We start from the raw sequence: 14,933 nt of genomic DNA, 5'->3' as shown, positions 1-14,933 counted from the left end.
AAACAACCATTCCCACCCACATTCATACCTATGGACAATTTGGAGTGGCCAATTAACCTAGCATGTTTTTGGGGAGGAAACCGGAGTACCCGGACAAAAACCCACTCATGCACGAGGAGAACATGCAAACTCCACCCAGAGATGGCTGAGGGTGGGATTCAACTTGGATCTCCTAGCTGTGAGGCCTGCGTGCTAACCACTCAGCAGCCGTGCAGCCTGACCAAATCATGTGCATACTAAATGGCAAATGTTCTGTAATTGGAAGGTAGACAAAAATAAGTTAACGTAATTACGAACTTTCTGGATTACCTCTTTAAACATGCGTCCAATGTCTAAATGCTCTAAACACTGAAATGATCCAAAGACAACACAAAACTAATCTCTCTAAAACAATCCTGGCAAACTCCCATTTTGTTTCAGAACTGGCAGCATTTCTCTCATACAGTTGTTTTGGTGCTTTGTTTGTGTTTTGTCACATGCAGACGTTTTCGTTTTCGTGTGTTTTTTTTCTCTTGCAGAGATTTTCCGTTACATTTGTGTATTTTTAGTTTTTAGATCATTACCGTGCGCGTCAACCCACTATCGGCCGCAACACATTAGATTGCCTGAGCAACATACTATTAAAAAAATTACTAAAAGTAACGATGGCCAAATTCATTTTTTAAAAATCTCTTCTTGTGATAGCCCTATAAGTGTAAACAAATAGTTGTGACGCTTGAAGCTTTCCATCCAGTGAATAAAATGGCAAAAAAAAGTCCCCTCGCTCAACCACCACATTCTTTTTCTTCTTTTTGACTGGACTACCCCTTTAAAGACGTAGCTTGATGGCGGAACAGTCCATTTCACCAAAAGGGGTATCCGTTCACTACTACGTGAGATTTTTAAATATTTTACTTACAAAATGGAATTAAAAGAACATGTATTTATGTTTCTCCATATATTATACTGAAAGGCTACACATTGAGCTAAAAAGTATTGTTGAAATACTTCTGAGTGATCGCAAAGAACATGTTCACCCCCTTTTGGGCTAGTCTATTAATAGCATCAGCTGTTGCAATACAAAGATGAGCTACTCGACGTATTGTTCCGCAGATGTGGGAAGCCCGACTGTGGCTAGAGGGCGGCGGTAGCGCCGGGAAGCCACAAGAGGCTGAAAAATGAGGATTACGGCGCTTTGAGGACTTCTTTTAGCCTTCACGTCTTATCGGTAAGTGGTCGCGTTACTGAGAAAGACGATGGAGGGGAGGAGGCGTCTGTTTCTCGCGGGGTAAACATCTACTGATAATGCTGCGTTCACGTCTCTTACTACTGGTCGTATGAAGTGCTACTTCAGTGGGATGATGTAGCTCAGCTTTTGTATCGAATATTTCCACTATTGACATCACCACTGATGGCACATTTGCTGCACAACTTACGGAGACAGAGGACGCCACTTCAATGTGTTATCCATGGGCGGTTGCTGCACACAGTCGAGCAGCAGACGGACACTGAACGGGCCTCGTTGTAATACAGTATATATATCGTTGTAATTAAGAGTCCCGAACTATAATGACTACCATATTAGTTGAATACTGACACACGCCGGCTGGGGGGAATAGATATGTTCTTGTTGTATTTAATCACAGGATGAGATCATTCAGAAGCAACACTCGGTCACCAAAGGGAGAAACACGCACAGTAGCAAAAGGTTTCTAATGAAAGTATACCTGTAATAAGAATCAAGGTGCTCATTGCCTTGCTTGTTGCATCACAATGTGGCCTACACATGAATATGACCACTAATAACCTTACGCATGAAACAAATGATGTTGGGTAACTCACACACACTCCCAGGATGTTCCTTTACAGCATTATATAATAATGTGTTAAAGCACTGGGATGGAGACAATCACCCTAAAATATTATAATCTAATTATGTATTGGCAAAATCTGCATAGTAAGATTCCCTATTTAAAAATTGAATAGTTTTCAGTCGTTAGAGTTTATGACCTTCTAAATAGTGTTTAAACATCTTGACATGAAATAGCACCTTTGCACCTGTATGACCCAATATCGTAGACATAACAAGGGAAAATAAGATGAATGTTGCTGCAAATGTGTTCCAGTGAAAGGGGAGCTGATTGGGGGTTGGACAGGAAGTGAGGTCGGGGGTTGAGTTGAGTTTTAGCTTGGCGTGGGTTACGGCTGCAACAATAGCCCATGTGAAACTTTATCAAAATGTCACCATGCAAAATATATTTTTTTTTACCTGGCATTGTTATAAAATTGGGTGACCAGTCTTTGGTGTGCCCCGCCTCTCGCCATCACAGACAGCTGGGATAGGCTCCAGCATCCCTGCTACTGAAGTGAGGATAAGCGGCATAGAAAATAGATGGATTACTAATATTTGAGTTAATTTATCCAGTTTTATGCTTTAAAAGAAATACTTTAGGCAAAAATGTCAAATGCGTGTAAATATGTCTATGTGATAGAGTCAAGCCGTGAAATTTAAAGTGTGAAGTGGCAAAGGATTACTGTAATTCCTAACATTTTTATTTGTTTATTTATTTTCCATTCTTTTTGTTACAGTGGCATACATATTCTGGACTAGTATCTTTTAGTATCTTAAAACGAGAGAATATGGCGCTTCCATGGTCAGCCGAGTAATGCAGTTTGCCATCATGGAAAAGTACTCTATGCCCAAAACCTTACGTTTTGGTCATGAACTAACCCAACAATCATGTGTTAATCTAACTGCAATTACATGAATCTAACGGCCACAATGTAAAACCTTGTCAGAAGCCACTTGACTGAAAAGCTAATGTTATGCCAGCCAAACAATGACAACCACAGAGTCATTCTAGTCCTCAGTCTGCTGGGATAGGCTCCAGCTTCCCTGTTAACCAGTGATTCTCAGCTGGTGGGGTGCAACTGAAAAGTGGGGTTAAAGCATTTTTGCTTTCAGCAGGTAGCAGGTCTTTGCGTGGGCAAAAAAACAAACAAAACAGATGTCCATGAACGTACCTCATGTTCTCGTCTGTGCTCTTCACTTGCTACGCCGTGTGAGGTGCTTATGTGCGACCATGTCAGGATTGAGTGGGTGGGGCAGGACATCGAGTAGAGTCCGTCTGACACACAGCTGTAGATATCTGTTGGAGAAAAGCCCACCTTAAAGGGAGAGACTGCATCTCATGTCAACGTTGGATGAATTACCTGATATTTAAAGGAGTTGAAGTTTCGTATTTTCATGACATCATGAACAGGAAAACGTTTACTTGTTGGACATGGTTCCGCCTCTGTCTTTTGTTAGGTAGATGAGACAGAATAATGCCTACCACTCCCTTGAGGGCAGCTTTGTAAAAAAAAAAAAAAAAAGCAGGCTTTGCTACACATCTTAAAACTGGAGAAGCACTCGGCTTCCTACATTTTTTTTGGATCAGTCTTTGATACTTTGTAGAACCTGTTGGAAACTTGTCATTCATTCATTTTCTACCGCTTATCCTCACGAGGGTCGCGGGAGCATCCAGCCAATCACAGGGCACATATAGACAAACAACCATTCCCACCCACATTCATACCTATGGACAATTTGGAGTGGCCAATTAACCTAGCATGTTTTTGGAATGTGCGAGGAAACCGGAGTACCCGGAGAAAACCCATACATGCACAGGGAGAACATGCAAACTCCACACAGACATGGTCAAGGGTGGGATTGAACACAGGTCTTCTAGCTGTGAGGTCTGCGCGCCAACCACTCGACCGCCATGCAACCCTGTTGGAAACTTGTCTTGTATTTTTGATTCCAAGTGCTCTGGCCATTTTTTGTCGAGTTATATGCACATATATGCTGAAAATGGTCCTATATCGCAATCCTTTAGAAAAATTCCTGGATCCAGACGTTGATCTGGATCAACCCCAAAATGTAACCAGTTCTTCCAGGTCTTATTACTGACAATTCCTGATAATTTGATCCAAATCCATTCAGAACTATTCCAGTTATTCTGAAGACAATCAGATAACGCCACCAAAAACACCACGCTTGTGCTGCACTTGGCGGAGGAAATAAAGCCTCAGCTTCAGCTGGAAGATTTATCAGTTTGTTTTTCTGAAGCCAATCGGCAAACCTAGCATGACTGCCTGTAAAAATATGTTAGCACTGTAGCTCACACTGCTATAACTGTAATGTTCGTTGTTCATTCTTGCATTTGATATGTAAGTTACAGCGTGTAAGTCAAAGGTGCATAAAGAGCACAATAGTGCTTCTTCAGTCCACACATTCTGGGAGAGAAACGTAACATTCTGTAACACTGAACACCTAACCTGCAGTCTGTCGCGTAGATATGCCAACAGCTCAAACAAAGATGAGACTCTAATTGACACGTCTTCGTCTCAGTTAGCATGCATGTGGTTTTATCTTGCAGTAAAAAAAACTCAACAGGAAGTAGCTCCAGTGTTATTTTTTTACTCTGCGTATTCACTAAAGTAACTGCCCAGCCTGAATAATGCTTGAGAAGTCAAATATGTTACAAAAGTAAAGTTGTTTTATCGTGTTTTTCTTCCCCCACATATCTAAGCTATATCCCTTCATATTTTATGAAACATGTTGACTGTTTCTTTGTGATAAGTACAGTAGCTATTAAGTGTTTTTAAGTTGGAAAGTTGGAGCGGGGTTTTGGCTCTCTCAAATTCTCCTCGCACTGCTCACACTGACTGTCAGGCTTTGGAAAGGAAGGAAACATCTTCCTTCCTTTCATTGTGCAGCGCAGGACAAGATGGCCTGTGGCCAGCTGACAGCTGCTTCCTGGTCGCATGGGAGTCCACATGGGTGCAAAAGCACAAAACTGCATTTGTACCAGAAAGTGCCCAGTGGTACAGAGGTCCCATTTTGATGATGTTTTAACTAGCAACTGGCTAAAGCTTTATGAGGGCCACACATGAATGCTTTAACACGGTATAAAGTGAATGGAAGAGGTGTGTGAAATAAGTGATACATGCAAGTACTGTACATGCTTTGAAGGACAGATCTGGCAGCAAATAAACTCAAAAACATTGTGTTAAAATCTGTACAGTAATTCCTTGTTTATGGTGGTTCACTGGTTCCAGACCCATGATCTGCATAGTAGCATTCTTTATTTATAAATGAAATATTTCCATAGTTGCAGCTAGGAAAACCTGTTCACGGCGTTCTAAATATTATTAACATTGTCAACATTGAGTCCTCTTGACATGAAATAACATCCCTACAGTCACATTTACACTCATATTACCCAATATAGTAGATATAATATTGGAAAAATAAGCCGTTTCAGACATAAATAATAAGACTCATGCTCATGAATGTTGTTGTAGGGCTAGTAGTGCTAGGGCAGCAGAGTGGCGGGTGGACAGGAAGTGACGTAGGTCGTTCAGTTGAGTATTATCTTGGCGTGGGTTACAGCTGCGACAGTAGCTTGTGCTGGGGATTATACAGTAACATTACTGACACCTACTGACCTGTGTAGAATACTACCAGCTCTGTGGTTATCGACACAATATTCCCCATTGCCTCCTCTTTATTGTGGTGGCAGCAAACGCAAACTGAGACAAAGTCTAAACCAAGATATGCTGGCGCCTCAAGTGACATTATAGATAACGTTTTTTTTATTCACTTTTAACTGTGCTAGCACAAAGAATCATTTAGCGCTTCTCCATCAAATCCTCCTGTGTTATTGCTTCATAATTCTTCACGCTGTCAGTGTGCCTTGCCCCTGCCCCCACTTCTTCATTCTTTCTGGAGTGCTCTCCAACGCTGTGGCCTGCTGTTGCGTGAGTGTTGCTCCATAATAGCACAATTGAATGACACACAATGAATCTCTGCTGTCATTTTGGTAGACTTTGGCCATACGGGCATCTCGGCTACAAGCATTTCTGCATATGAGTGAATGTTAATACATGACTGTATTAACAAGGTCAGCAAATGACTTAAGCAGCCTGACTAAACGATACAATGAATCATTTTTATGTGCACAATTAAGGAAAGAGATGCAGGGATTGAGCTGGGAGATAAAATTACTACTTTTAACCACGATGGCAGTAACCATGGTTGCGGTATAACAGGAATGCTTAGCTGTGTGTGTGTGTGTGTCTTGTGTGCATTTGTGTGTGTTGTTGCTGGCAGGGCTGCTCTTGTTAACCACTGGCTTCAAACTTTGCATAGGTTTGGTGTGGAAAAACACTGCAGCATTTTTTTACATTAGCATTAGCATGGTTAGCAACCGAATAAACAACAGTACAAGTTACACGTGGAGCATACAACGTAATGGTACCACACAGACTATACAGGTGTCCAAGTAGATGCATACACACTAAAATACAGTGCATGCTAAACAATACTATTTTATGATCATTTATAACCCACAATGCAATGCCATTTGTATTATATTATGCCTCCCTCATACAGTTCATGCATCCAGTGCTGCTCAATTATTTTCTGTCGTACCCCCTCCCCCCTGCCCCCCGCACATAGGTGTGAAAGTGAATGGGAATGGTTGTTTGTCTATATGTGCCCTGTGATTGGCTGTCCACCAGTCCAGGGTGTACCCCGCCTCTCGCCCCAAGACAGCTGGGATAGGCTCCAGCATAATAATGACCCTAATAAGGATAAGCAGTATTGAAAATGGATGGATGGAAGGAGCAGAGAGCTTATCTGGCTTAGAGCCACGACCATATAAGAAAGTGTGCCCCTCTGTGACATCACAAAGGGGCAGTTTTACCACTCCTTTTGACACGGATCGTTTTGAGTCATCCCAAAATTCTTTCAGGGCTCATTTCCAAATGCATAAACCTCCTCATCTGAAACTTTGCCGATACGAGAATACAACATTCCTACTACACTTATAGGTCAGAAAAGTATTACAACTTTGTTGTCTCAATCGTTTAACTTTATTCCTGTAAAATTACTGTTGATTTGTGTTTTGTTTTCTTAACAAAAACATTTATAGGCTGCTAATGGCCCACGGGCCGCACTTTAGACACCTTTGGGAGAAGCAGTAGAAATGAATGGCTATGCTGTTGATGGAAGCATCCAAGTGGTTCGGAAGCATAAATGGCACAGCCTGTGCCTTTGTAAACCCTTATGTCATCCTCCGTCAACCACTGAGTAGACTGCCAACTCACAAACAGATGGACAAACACATGTAATGCTCCGCTTTTTTTCCCTCACAGTTTTGTTAACAGTTCAGCCATGGCGGAGGACTGTCCTCTACTGAATGCCATTCTGGTTGGTTCAAGTCCCTGCGGGAACCATCACTTGCTTGTGATTGTTAGAGGGTGGCAGATGTTGAACAAGCCTGGCGGCTGCCATCGTTCATTCCCTTCAGACCAAAGTGGCCTTCTAGACAGTCTTATTGTTTTTTGTCTTCCACCACTCTTCCATACGTGTAGAATCTACCTCCATTTAAGCTCACGATTACACTATTTTGGTATTTCTATGGTGAGAAATCTAACACTTCACCTCTACCGCCATCATTGCAGTCTTCTGTCTGTCTTCCATTACAGGCCAGTGCATCTCAGCTGCCACACGCAGGCCGCCTTTCCACCTCTATCGCCGCTGCCGCCGCTGCGTGGTAGCCATGGCGACCAGTGCTGTGCCGAGTGACAACCTGCCAACGTACAAGCTTGTGGTAGTGGGAGACGGTGGCGTCGGGAAGAGCGCGCTCACCATCCAGTTTTTCCAAAAGATCTTCGTTCCGGATTATGATCCCACCATTGAGGACTCTTATCTTAAACACACCGAAATTGACGGACAGTGGGCCATACTGGACGGTGAGTGGAAGCAGCGGTTGATTAGGTACTGTGAGGATGCTGCAATAGTGGCGTGCAGACCTCGTACCTAATAAAGCGCTGTATTGACCCCAATATATGACTGTGTTGTTTTCTTTAGAAGACAAGACTGGTCTAGAGACTTAGACATGCAAACCAGGAGGTGGTCAGAGCATTTCTTCCCATCACTTACACACACCAGGGACTGGGAGAGATGCAATGCAACTCTTTTTGTGCAGCTAAATGACATTTACCAGTATTTTTTTCACTTCTATTATATTTAATAACAAAAAGAGGCATCACCCAACTGCATATACTGTCGTCCTATATTCGGGTCAATCCAGCAGCAAGTAACCCCTGGTCCTGGTCCTATCCGTGTTGATGCAAAGTGCCCCTCAGATCGTCTGCTCTGGCTGTGAAAATACCTAGCCTTGAATACAGGAAGCTAGTGTAAACACAGCCATATTTTCCTGAACAGCCGCAATGTCGTAGATTTCGCTGTTTTATTTTGGTGCTGGGAAATAATGTGTATTACAGATTTATATATTCATCATATGGGCCCCAACTCTACTGTGCACGCTACGGCTGAGAAGGGACATTAAAGACACCACCACTTCTTGCACACAACGTACATAGTAAGAATTGTTATTGTTGTTTGGGTTTGACATGGACGTCTAAAAAGTGCCGGAGTGGAGTTCAGCGTTCACGGACACGGCCGTATTTGTGTACGGTGGTTGTCAGGTCTGAATGGAGACCCAGTGAGACCCAGTGAGCAATGGTAATGCTCAAACGTCCAGTTTGTATATACGGAGACAGGCCAAACTGACTACAATGAGTAAGTCCGTGTTTCTTATAAATGACCAGAGTCGTCCGGCGTTTGTGACGTCAAAAATTTTAACCTGAACAGATTCTTTCCATCTTGCCGTACGACTGCCGCAGACGGAGCAGCACCGCACATAGCTGGTGTGAGCCTACAACAGGCATTTCAATCTAAAGGAATGCTTCCGTTGGCCGCGTCAGATGGATCCAACACAAAAATATGCCTTTAGTGTGACCTTGTATGACCATTTTGTAACTGGAGTAAGTCAGTAACATGGTTGTGTTTGTGTTGTTGGGGTTTCGGTGCCATGTGTACCCACCCAGTGCTGGACACAGCAGGCCAGGAGGAGTTCAGTGCCATGAGGGAGCAGTACATGAGGACGGGAGACGGCTTCCTCATTGTCTTCTCTGTGACGGACAAGGCCAGCTTTGAACACGTTGACCGCTTCCATCAGCTAATACTACGGGTTAAAGACAGGTGAGACACCACGCACATCTGGAAATCTTAGCAGAACACCAGAGCATACACACACACACACACACACACACACACACACACATACACTTTTTAAGCATGCATCACTACAGCTGCTTCAATGAAAGTGAGTGTACTGCATCATTGGTGAACTGTAACGCTATTTTCATTGATGGCTAACCTTACATTAAACCTCAGTTTCCTGATTCACTTGCATGGCGACGACTTTCCTTTTCTTTGTCGCACTACCCTTTGGGAGACATACAGTCCAAAAAGTTCAGAATCGAAGGTGGAAACATAGCATAGCATCTGCAATCCTCCGAGTATGAGCCAGCATCTGGCAAGAAGACACATTGCCGTGAAACGGAATGTTCCTTGAAAAAGATCAAATCAGTCAAGTAGAACTTTGCAGCATCAGCGGAAATGTTTGGTGGGAGGAGCTGTCCTATCACAAGAGTTAGGGTTAGAGGGTCACTTCTTCTTCCCCCCTTAAAGTGCACAACACAGACAACTAAAACATATAACTCGTTTCTTGAAAAAGTCACCTCTCTAACCACAAAAAAGGAAGTGCCAACACTGTGCAGCCACATTGTACTAGCTAATGGATATGTTTTATTGATGAGATATAAATCATTCTGTTTGTTTCCTCCTCCCAGAGAAGCCTTTCCTATGGTTCTGGTGGCAAACAAAGTGGACTTGGTCCATTTGCGGAAGATCACTACTGACCAGGGCCAAGAAATGGCTGCAAAACATAATGTAAGTGTATGATGAGCTAATTTACCTGGCCTGTGGTACATTCTCAAAGTATCATATCAGAACAAAGTTGTTGAAATATATATATATATATATATATATATCCTTGCTGGAGAAAACGTGGACACCCCTGGTGGAAGCTTCTCTTTTCATTTCAAAGAGTATTTGTTGTTGCTTTTAGATAACTTATATTGAAACCAGTGCCAAGGATCCTCCCATGAACGTGGATAAGGCCTTTCACGAGCTGGTCCGTGTTATAAGGTAAATCTGGGTGCTTTCTTTTCGTCTATGCATTACCAGCATGTCCCCATACGTTCATAACACATTGGAAGGTCTGTGCAAGTCGCTTGAGGTTCCAACTCTGTACAGTAGAGGGCAACGTAACTCTACTTTTTAAGCACAGCCCATTGCAGTGGATGAATGCAACTTTACGCCTTCAAAATAAAGGCATGCCAGTCAAAGAATACAATTAGAAATTGTTTTAGAGTACATGTCCACACACACACAAACGCGCCAATTATGCAAATTAGACCAAACCGTGTAAAATTTAGCATGAAACAAACAATCTCACTTTTTCGCCTTTCCCACCCCCTTTCAGGCAACAAGTCCCAGAGAAGAACCAGAAGAAGAAGAAGAAGTTGAAATGGAGGGCAGAACGTTCCGCAGGTTCTCACAGGCTCCACTGTGTCATATTGTGACCTCCTTCGTCCTTGAGCCATTCCCACATAACACACACACACACACATACACATTTTGGGATGTCAGGGAACTCCTCAGCAGTCAGTTACTACTGGAGCACAAAAAGAGAGACAAGTTGGGGTCGGAGCATGTTTGGGTGGATGTACAGGAGGGGTCTTTCTCCTCCTCCATTTTGGCCCCTTTTCATCCCAGCCCACAGCCCCTCCATGTTAATATTGACCCAGAAGTACCGATTTGGTGTTTGGGGGGGGTGACATCACAAAAAAAGGTTTTCTGGACTACTTCACCCCCCCCCCCCCATCTCACCAGGAAGAAGAGCCCCCGTATCGTCTGTGAACTGGTGCTTGTTTTAGTTGTGTTCTCTCTGCAGAGTAGGCGTTGGGGGGGGGGTGCGGCTTTGTGATATTTGAGGAGGGTTGAAGCGCGAGCGTCATGTGGTCACATGATCAGAGGTGGAAAGCTATGTGGAAGCGAGCGGAGACGTGACGCCAGGAGTCCGTATTATGTTGTGTGAGCAGTGAACGTGTGTGTGTGTGTGTTATCAGCTGTGTTGTTGTCGTAAATGGAAGGTCGCTCTGTGTATGTGACCACATGTTCATGCCACAACGCAACGCAAATCAACGTGAAATATTCCCTTTATAACAACAACTAACTAAACTGTTTCAAACATTAATTGGAGTATTAGGGTCACACTGAAAATAAAATCATAAAATAGTTCAATTATGACGAAAACAAAGCAGAGTCTTATGAATGTAATGTAACATTACACATTATTTCCTGTTATTGTCACTATAGTCCCGTAAAATTACAACTTTTTCTCGGAATAAAGTGACTTTATTTTAATATTGTTACAATTTTTTTGTATTATTACAAGTTCATTCCTGTAAAAGTACTAGGGATGTTCCCATCAGGATTTAAAAAAAATATATATTCTGATCGGGATTTTATGCTACCGATACCGATAAGCCATGAGTGAAATCGGCCGATACCGATATCAATACCGATCACATACAGTACATGCAGTGTAAATGTTTCCATGTACTACTGGCTAGATTGGGGGTCACCAAATGGCCTGAGATGCTCAGTTTTATTTCAAGCCAAACAAAGCCGCTGCCTGACGGATGATCACATCGCAAGCCTCAAACTCACCACACCCCGCCAAATGTTCGGCCCCAAATGCCACCCCAGTGAGACATTTTTGAGGCATGTTTTGCAGAGTCCAAAACTAATCTCTGGAAGTCCCGCACACAGCAGACATGCTTGTTCTGTTTAAATTGGGGTTTTAAAGCAAGTATCGCCCCATCGATCGGAGCACCCTAATAATTACGTTTCTTGTAATATGTGAATTATTATCCTATTAATATTACACCTTCATCCCCAAACATTGAAAACTTTTTCTTGCTATTTAATGATTTAATTATCATACGTTTTTTCCTATTACAACAAAACCAAAATCTGTTTACTGTCAAAATGTTTTGTATTAAGATTACAAATTTAAGGTCATAAAATTACAACTTTATTTTCAACTTGACTTTATTCTCATATGATTAAATGTTTTATGTATTCATTCCAAATTCCATTCCTGTAAAAAAACCCTTTGTAATATTACAAGTTTTATCCGATTTCAACTTTATTCCCATAAAACAAACCGTTTTTCTTATAATATAATTTAATATTAATATTACAAATTTAGCCACTGCATTTTTGTGTGTGCGATGCAGTGACTTGGTTCTTTTTGTTATTATTACAAATGATACTTATTTAATATAACAAAATATGGATTTAGTACTTGTTCTTAGGACTCAAATCTTGTAAATCTGTGACTGTATTTGTATTGTATTATTATTATTATTATTTTGTCATTTTCGCTGTGGCCCTAATACTCCTTCATAAGTTTTTTGGTCAGTTTTTTCTATTTTCAAAAGAAACTTTTCAATCTGCTTAGTTTGTTTTTCAGCCTCGCTGTGAAGGTGAGGTGTCGATACGAGCATTTGCCAGTAGGTGGCAGTGTAAACAAGCTGTAATGCTGATCCACATAAGGAGAGCAGGTGCTAGCAGGCTCCAAATGCCAAAATGTCTATTTTGACTTTATTTTCTTGCACGTGGGAGCTTTGCAGACGGCACCCATGAATTCAGGTTGACGTTGTGAGACCAATCAGTAAAAAGGGACAGCACATATTCAAATAGGAGCCTACCTCCAGGAGGCAATAAGACGTCGAGATACGACAATGTGACGCTCAAAAGGGAGAGTGTGTATGGGAACGTCCAATTTAATAACCTATGAAATGGCTCGTACTGTTAACGCACTAAAACAATTTTTGTCTGAATGGCGTTCCGTCTATAAAAAAAGAAAACATATTTGCACTTTTTAATCCGACGTCGCGATGTCTTTCCTATCAAGGCATGTGGTCTACTTTTCCAATCTGTAAGAGAGAGAAAACAAAAAGGCACGCTCCAAACACTTTGTGAATGTAAAGTCAAGAAAGAAAACCAAGCAGCAAAAAAGTGACGTAGTGTTTGTGTGAATGAGCGGATGCTTGTTGTATTACAGAGAATTTGCAACAAGACCAAAATTGTCGTTTCGGTATTAAAAGAAGCCAATAGTGAAGGGCACACACATTCACCTCAGCATGAAAGAAAAACACCAACCTCAGTCCAGGAAAAGGAAAAGGAAGGAATGATTAAGCATTAAAGGGAAGTACACCTTGTACCCAGTTTCCAAAATGAATGTCTCATGTTGCATCGTGTAAGTTTGATACCATTTTGTATTATTGATATGAAAGTGTCTTTTTAAAACAATAATTTATTCATGGATGTTACCTCAGCGTGTCCCAGACATGGACAAAAAAAATCTATACAGTATGTCCCCGAGCTTTTTTTCTTTTTCTTTTACGGGGACTTAAGATGACGTCTAGACCTTTCTTTGCCTTTTGAGCTCAAGCATGATGAGACATGAGGACAAATGTGGACCAAGTTGGACTTCAGTCGTTACTGGAATGGCCATGTTTGCTATCAGTGCATTTTGAATGAAGAATAACCAATGCAGTACAGAAGATCCCTGCTTTTGGCGGCCATAAACAGCCCTAAAAATGACCATTTTTGACACTTTAAATCAGGGGTGTTTGCGGGTCACGGCTGTTTTTTTTAATTGGCCCGCAAATATAATATCATATACAGGAATGTCAAACTACAACGGTGGTACAAAGGCGGGGATCTACTGTATTTGTCTTCAGCACGTCTGTGTGAGCTAGTGGGTGGTTAGCTTAGCCTGGCAGGAAAGCTAGGATCTGTCTGTTGAAGCGATGAAAACACCAAAGCACTTATAGCCTTCATGCAAAGGTGTCCAAAATGGCCCCCCAGCTAGTATTTTATTGGACCCGGACATATTTTTTCAAATTAAATGAACGCATTAATAATTAGATATCCTTTAACATACAAATGATTTCGTCAAATAGCTTAATGTAGATTGACGCACATTGAATTGGTTTTAGCATCTTTAGAATGCTAACAGTTTTTTGCCTTGATGCTATGTTAACAAAAATTATTAAAAACTGCTTCTAGGCTTTATGCTATATAAAAAAAACAAGACAAAAAAAATCACAAAACAGTTAAAATAAAGAAAATTCCATGTTTTTTTTTTAAAGTTTAAAAGCGGTAGAAAATTAATGAATGAAAAAAAAATAATGCAAACAGTTTCTTGTTAAAATCTTATCCGAATGCTAAGCTTTAAAAAAAAAAACGGTAGAAAATTAATGAATGGAAAAAAAAGTAACACAAACCGTTTCTTGTTCAAATCTTATCCGAATGCTAAGCCTAAAAAATGTGGCCTTATTCCACGTTCAAAAAAATCTTAGCCTAATGCGATGCCAAGCACTGGTTTTTAGCCCATTTGCTTTGTTCAAAAAGACAACAATCTTAACCTAATGCTAATTGTTTCTTTCCCTTATGAAGTACAATGTTAAAATCTTTGCCGAATGTGAAGCTTTAAAACTATTCCTAGGCTTTATGCTATGTTAAAAAATATCTTAGCCCTATGCTAACAGTTTCTTGTCTTGGTACCGTATATTCAGGACATGTATCACTAATTTGATGCAAAGCACCTTTTTAGCCTTACTGCCTTAGCCTAATGCGGACAACTGTAAAAAAAAACTTAAACCTAACGCCAAACTTCAGGCTTTAAGCAATGTTTTTCAAAAAATATGCCTAATGCTAGTAAGTTTCTTATGTTCAAAAATCTTGAATGCAATGCCAAGCCCGTTTTGGCCCTAATTCTATGTTAAAAGAACCCTGGTCTAATGCTAACAAGGGTTTCTACCCCCATGCAATGTTCAAAATCTTAACCTAATGTGATTCCAAGCACCGTTTTTTTTTTTTAAAGGAACTGTTTTTAGCACTTATGCTATATTAA

At 41.2% G+C, this 14,933-nt stretch overlaps 1 protein-coding gene across 1 annotated transcript; it reads left to right on the top strand.

Annotated features, from left to right (window-relative positions):
• The first annotated feature begins 1,063 nt into the window (after positions 1-1,063).
• Positions 1,064-12,958, top strand: LOC131135434 (ras-related protein M-Ras). The gene is made up of 6 exons (XM_058081262.1): positions 1,064-1,207; positions 7,516-7,782; positions 8,923-9,076; positions 9,730-9,829; positions 10,008-10,087; positions 10,425-12,958. The coding sequence occupies exons 2-6, from the start codon at positions 7,590-7,592 to the stop codon at positions 10,522-10,524; spliced, it is 627 nt and encodes a 208-aa protein (XP_057937245.1). The 5' UTR covers positions 1,064-1,207; positions 7,516-7,589; the 3' UTR covers positions 10,525-12,958.
• Positions 12,959-14,933: the final 1,975 nt, after the last annotated feature.

This window comes from Doryrhamphus excisus, chromosome 9 (assembly GCF_030265055.1).
Source record: "Doryrhamphus excisus isolate RoL2022-K1 chromosome 9, RoL_Dexc_1.0, whole genome shotgun sequence".
NCBI lineage: Eukaryota > Metazoa > Chordata > Actinopteri > Syngnathiformes > Syngnathidae > Doryrhamphus > Doryrhamphus excisus.
The sequence above is the reverse complement of the archived record's forward strand: the minus strand, read 5'-3'. Positions and strand labels throughout refer to the sequence as shown.